The following is a 6,273-nucleotide window of genomic DNA, read 5'->3' on the forward strand; positions in this document are numbered from 1 at the left end:
TTTGGCTGGGATAGAGTTAATTTTCTTCACGGTAGCTAGTATGGGGCTTTGGTTTGGATTTGTGCTGAAAACAGTGTTGGTAATACAGGGATGTTTTCGTTATTGCTGAGCAGTGCTTACACAGAGTCAAGGCCTTTTCTGCTTCTCACCCCACCCCACCAGCGAGTAGGCTGGGGGTGCACAAGAAGTTGGGAGGGGACACAGCCAGGACAGCTGACCTCAACTGACCAAAGGGATATTCCACACCATATGACATCATGCTCAGCATATAAATCTGGGGGAAGAAGAAGGAAGTGGGGGGGACATTCAGAGTTATGTGTTTATCTTCCCAAGTAACCGTTACACATGATAGAGCCCTGCTTTCCTGGAGATGGCTGAACACCTGCCTGCCCATGGGAAGGAGTGAATGAATTCCTTGTTTTGCTTTGCTTGCTCACGCAGCATTTGCCTTACCTGTTAAACTGTCCTTATCTCAACCCACAAGTTTTTTCACTTTTACTCTTCTGATTCTCTCTCCCATCCCACCAGGGGGAGAGTGAGAGAGCGGCTGTGTGGTGCTTAGTTGCCGGCTGGGGTTAAACCATGACAACAGAACATCTTTAAATCCATTTATCTTCTGCATCACTGTATATACATCTGTGCCTCTTTATAACCCCCAAGTAAGGTTTTTACAAAGCATCATATTGGCAAAAGAAAAACTGCAGCAACTTCTCACCTAAGACTTTCCAAATGCACTGTAAAAAGGAAGTGGTGCCTGAAGTCATTTAAAGTCATCAGAAGTGCACCACAAAAGTGTACTCAGTTCCTAAAGGAATATTTTTATTTCAGGCAATTTTCAAATAGATGTGACTGTTTCAACATGCACTATTGCAAAGGTACATATTTAAAAAAGAGCATCCCAAAATAACCTCACCAAAAATCCTTACAAAAATATGAACTATTCTTAACCAATACTGGTAATAAATTAAAAACATTAAAAAACATAATAATAATAATAATAAATAATAATAGATCAGAAGAACATGATGTAGTTTGTGAAATCAAACATAACATCCCTGTGTTATCCACACAGTTTCCAGCACAAATCCAAAACACAGCCCCATACTGCCCTAAAACCTTAACTCTACTCCTCACGCATCCTGTGTGAAAAGAAGCAACCGGGGAAAAATTACAAGATCAAATATGATTTACGTATCATACAGCAGAAAAGGGCTAAGCAAGATTTTATAAAGCTTTGTCACAGATATGACATTTCTCAACTTTTGAATGGTTGATTTTACATGCACATAAGGTGTGTTTCATAGGGCATGTTTTTGGTCTTTTTTGTTGTTTTTGTCTTTGGGGATGAGGAGCTGCTACATAAATTAGCAGCAAAAGAGCATTATAATCTCGGAGTGGAAAGATCACTTCTTGTTGTATGCTGGCCTTCATGGATGGCTGGAAGAAACTAAGCACAACCCAGCTCCTATTTACAACCATCCCAGAGGACTGACACTTTTATCAGGTGACAAGGAAGTCAGAGAAGTCACAAGACTCCGTTATAATGGGAAATGCTAGGCAACTGAAATGTATTGTATTGAAATGTATTTTACCATATAACTAAGGGCCCGATGTAATTGAAGATGAAACACCAGTTTTCTCTAACTTCAAAATGGAAATTGTTACAACTTATACTTTTATTGAACTACTGAATTCTTGTAACCATCCCTGCTTTCTGTCGCTTCCTCCCTGCCCTAACTAGCTATTATTAATGGCACAGCTAGATATTATAGTAATTTTCTGCCATTCACAAAGCTTCTTTGCCCACTAAGATAAATTCTGTTAACTTGGAGCTTTTTACCATCCAAAAGTTTAATCTAATTATGTCAAAATACTTTAACTAGCATAGTTAATCAGATGCCTGTTTATTGTTATAATTTTCCAGGTAGGCACTCTCGTCTTGTTTAAGCTCCTCCCAAAGTAACCTTAAGTTAGAGTTATTATTGAAACATGCTTAAATTCATGCATTAGCTTAACCCTGTTGCGTGCCATTCTATATCTTCACCACAAAAAGTGTGCTTTTCTGTTGGAATGAAAAAAACCACCTCTAGTTCTCTAGGTGTAAAATCTTAGTGGAGAAGGGCAGCAAAACCAAGTTTTTACCTCAATGTAACAAAATCCAACTTGGCAACCTTTACAAGCTACACTGATGTAAAGACTGTCATCTTAACCACTCAGATTTCACAGCCAGTATCAATAATTAGAGTTTTCAGTACAAAAACAAAACTTCTAGCAATTAAATTATATGCAAATAATAGTTCCAGCCTTTCTGCCTTTGATCATTAAAGCCCAAAACAAATTATGTCTTCACTTTAAGATGTTAACTGGAGCAAAAGTAATCTTTTCTGTCTAATTCTAATTCAATTTCTGAAGTTAAGAGGTGTTTTGTTTCTTTAACATATGTTCATAGCAACAGTGATCTCTTCCAGGACACACATACCGAATCCATAGACTGTTGGTTACTGCCTCATTTTAAATAGCCATATTGCTATAAAACTGTAAGTGTGACTATTTTAAAGCTAGCAGTTATTTTTAACACCACTTGTTCTATCTGGCAAACAAAGAAATGAGATACTGAAATTCTATATGACATTTATGATTTAATACTTTAATGATGCAAGTTGACCAGGATATTTCTCACACCTATTTGTGAAGTTTCTACAAAAACAGTATCACGTGTTTTCCTCAATAAAAATAATGAAAAGGCTCTACATTGTGATACAACACTTCCCTCAAATCTAGTACTTCATCAATGGCAGATCACTTCCAGCAAAAAACTATGCCTGAATATCTTCCAGTCCCAAGCTGGCTCATTTCTGGCCAGCACTGACTACTGAACCTGGGGATGCATTGCTGTTCAAATTGGTACTTAAAGTCATTTTAGGCTTTCTCATGCAAGAGTTTCAGATTCTCCTGTGGTTACATACAACCATTTTGAAGAAAAGTCTCCAAAATATTTTTCAGCAACATATTCATGCAAAAGAAGATCAACAGTGTCCAGTTAAGACAGTTTTGCATCACCTAATCTAATTCTAGAAACTTGCAGCAATTAACTGAAGCATTGAGAAGGAATGTTGGAATGTTCTATTCTAACATCTTTAGATTAGAACTAAACTAATGTTTTTATTTCTATAAATCATGGAAAACTATCAACAGTATAAGCTACTATTTAAAACTTGGCCACTGAAAATGTAATATTTGTCTGACTATAGATAGGTTAGGGAAACAGAGAAAGGTGTTCAGAAAAATCATCAATGCCTAAAATATAGCTTAGCCTGTATCTATGCATCTCCTGTATCTACTGCCTCCTTGAGAGGAAAAGAGTACCCTGTCACAAGTAAAATCAAGAACATTTACTCTCTTCTAGTCACTGTGTAATTTGAACTGGTCGTATTTCAATGACTGTGCAATACATCACATTACCATTTATTCAAGTCAGCCAAATATGGGGGGCTGAAAGCATGGAGGGTGGTAATCTTTACATTCAAATATTTCCCCCTCTGAGGCAATAAACCCTAAGGTTGACTATTATTGTCTAATATTAAAGGAATTTAAAGACATTGTATTTATTCAAATACAGGATCTTGCTTAAGTTTCTTCATAGCAGCATACTCTACATTACACCATTTTGTCAACAAAAATATATTAAACTTTTTACCAATGCAGTTGTTATCACATATGAATAAATTGAGTTTAGAAAACTACCGCCAACTCAGCCATTCACGGCCATATTACTCAAGGTGAAGATTATCTATGCTTAGCATAGAGGGCACTTGGGTCAGCAGCATTTCTCCACCTCTGTGCAGCACGACATGAATGAAGGTACTTCTTCAGGGCTGACATGTTAAAAATTAAGACATTCGTTTTTCAGAACACTGAGCCTAAGCTAAGAAGCCTCGTCAGCATGCAGCCATATCTACAGTGCATTCCAGAAACCAGGAACAGAGCGCCGTGAAAAGAAATTTCAGTAAGGCAGGGAACTCTACCCAGCCTACCAGACCAAATAGCCCTGGCTATGCATGAAAGAGAAAGAATGCACCAGAAGAAACATCAGAACAGGGTTAAGAGGAAAGGTATTCATTTCACTGCTCCAGAGTCCATATGTGTGATTTCATTCAAATGAAGGAAAGAAACAAACTTACCTAAAGATAAGGTAACAAGAATAGGACTAGAACCATAAAACACCCTAGTAAGGAAAACAGAGATTTGTGCAATTCAGTAATTTTTCCTATGATTTATGAAGCAAAATAGCAAGGTAGAAGATCCAAAATGGCATCTGCTCCTAAAGGGTGTTAAAAGGCAAGTCCAAAATCAGTTTCTCATTGCCAAGCAAGAACCACCCAAGAGACACGATGAAGACTCAACTGCCAGTGCCCCTTGCTCTCCATGTTCTACACGGGTGATCCTGGCCAGACCACTTCTACACACATGTCCTGGTGCTTGTGCATATGTCGTTGTGAAAGAGACAGTAAGTGAATTCAGCTCACTTAGATATTCTAAAAATAAACATCACCCTCCCATTCTGTAAAATCTTGTATTGAGCTTTGCTCTTCTCTAGGTTCCTAAAACATATGAAGCCTCTACACTTGTCCCCATGATCCATCCGGACTTTTAGGTCGTGTGTGGTAATGTCCACATACTTAGGTCCAGTCTGACTCTGGCATCACATCCTGCCTAAGAAGCTCTCCCTTCAAGTTCTTGGGAAAGGAGATACCAGAAGTCTATGTTAAAAGCTGTCTGTCTGAAAAGGTGAGAGAAAACACTTTAAATTGTAATTGTACCAATCTATAATGTAACAAATAATTATAAAAAGGGAGATGATCCTACTACTTTACAAGTATTGCTACAAGTTTAGCAGCAAGGCAAGAAAAAAAAAACCTTAGTTAAAAGAATTCATATAATGCAGCAGTCTACTGCAGCTCATCTTCAGCAAGTCCACATCTATCTTCAAGAAGCTGTGCAAATGTTTTCAGCACTTTTAAAACAAGCTCTTCCAGTTACTGCATGCAGAAGTGTAGAAAAGTCACTAGCTGTTCTAATTGGTTTGAACATCATAATAATTGTACTTGTTTGAAGTTGGCAGTGAGGAGTTAATCACCTACAGAACTCTTATTGTGACAGTAAACACTTGGACACCATTAAATAATAACTGTTAAATAATGGCTATATTAGACCAAAACTAAATGTACGTTATTTGTTTAAAGGTTTTTGCAATCTATTTTCAGTTAGTTATAGCACTGATTAAAACACTTCTCTATACTTTTAAATGTTAAACATGATTTTTTAAAAAAAAAAAAAAACCCACGACACTCTCAATTTAATTTTTGATATTTCATATAACCATTTTCCAAGAAGTTTTACTTTTAGATCCTACCTGAGAGATTCTGCCATCCGCCTTAAGTCTTCATTTTGTTGCTTTAAACGTTCAAGTTTAGCAAGTATCTTGGATAATTCGCGACTAGAGTGATCTGGATGCTCACTGTCTCGTACCAGGTGTCCTCCAATATAAAAGAGTAAAGTTCCCCAAGCAAAGAGGATAAGCATAATCCAACGCCAGGAACCAGTCCATGGCCGCATTTTCAGAAGTTCAATTCACTCCAGAACTGCTTCTGCTCACAAAATAACAAACATTTTAAGTCCTTAGCCTGTACAAAAGTGGACAATTTCAGTTCCTCTGCTTCACCACATTGTATCAGAGAAAAATTATTCTCAGTGTTTTTCTTACTGCAACTCCTTAGAGAAGATCCTTATAGGGCTGTACATAGAAAGCATTAATATCGCATCATTCTTGGTTTATATTCTGTGAAAAGAATAAAAAAATCTGAAATTATAATTCTGATATACAACAATATATTGGATTGCAATTAAGCTAAATGTGTCTATCATAATTCCTGAATGTTAATGACAATAATGTTACTACTTTCTGTCAAGGAGAAAAAGAAAAAAAAGCTTTTAACTTTCCACAATAAATATGCTGAGCTCAAGAATGAACCACATAAATAATACACAATTAATTCTGGGTTTGCAATGGCCAGAAGAAATGCTGCTTTTTGTAAGAGAAATATTTACCAATTTGTGTGTCATTTCACACATTGAAATAGTTCAAAAATTATTCTGTGGTAAACTTAATAGTCTCCTTTACTATTAACAAAGAGCCTTTATTCAATTACAAATTCATCTTTTTTGTCTTCACTTTTATGAACTCTCTTCTCCATTTTTATCATGACTCCCACC

The 6,273-nt window shown here is 36.6% G+C and overlaps 1 protein-coding gene across 1 annotated transcript in view; it reads right to left on the minus strand.

Annotated features, from left to right (window-relative positions):
* The window catches only part of FUT8 (fucosyltransferase 8 (alpha (1,6) fucosyltransferase)), a 77,807-nt gene extending 72,191 nt beyond the window's left edge, over window positions 1-5,616 (minus strand). Inside the window, exon 1 of the mRNA XM_009329739.1 lies at window positions 5,414-5,616. Within this exon, the coding sequence (XP_009328014.1) occupies window positions 5,414-5,616 (203 nt within the window). The remainder of the gene's footprint in view (window positions 1-5,413) is intronic.
* Between the last annotated feature and the right edge of the window lie 657 nt (window positions 5,617-6,273).

Source organism: Pygoscelis adeliae, unplaced genomic scaffold (assembly GCF_000699105.1).
Source record: "Pygoscelis adeliae isolate BGI_AS28 unplaced genomic scaffold, ASM69910v1 Scaffold117, whole genome shotgun sequence".
NCBI classification, from domain to species: domain Eukaryota; kingdom Metazoa; phylum Chordata; class Aves; order Sphenisciformes; family Spheniscidae; genus Pygoscelis; species Pygoscelis adeliae.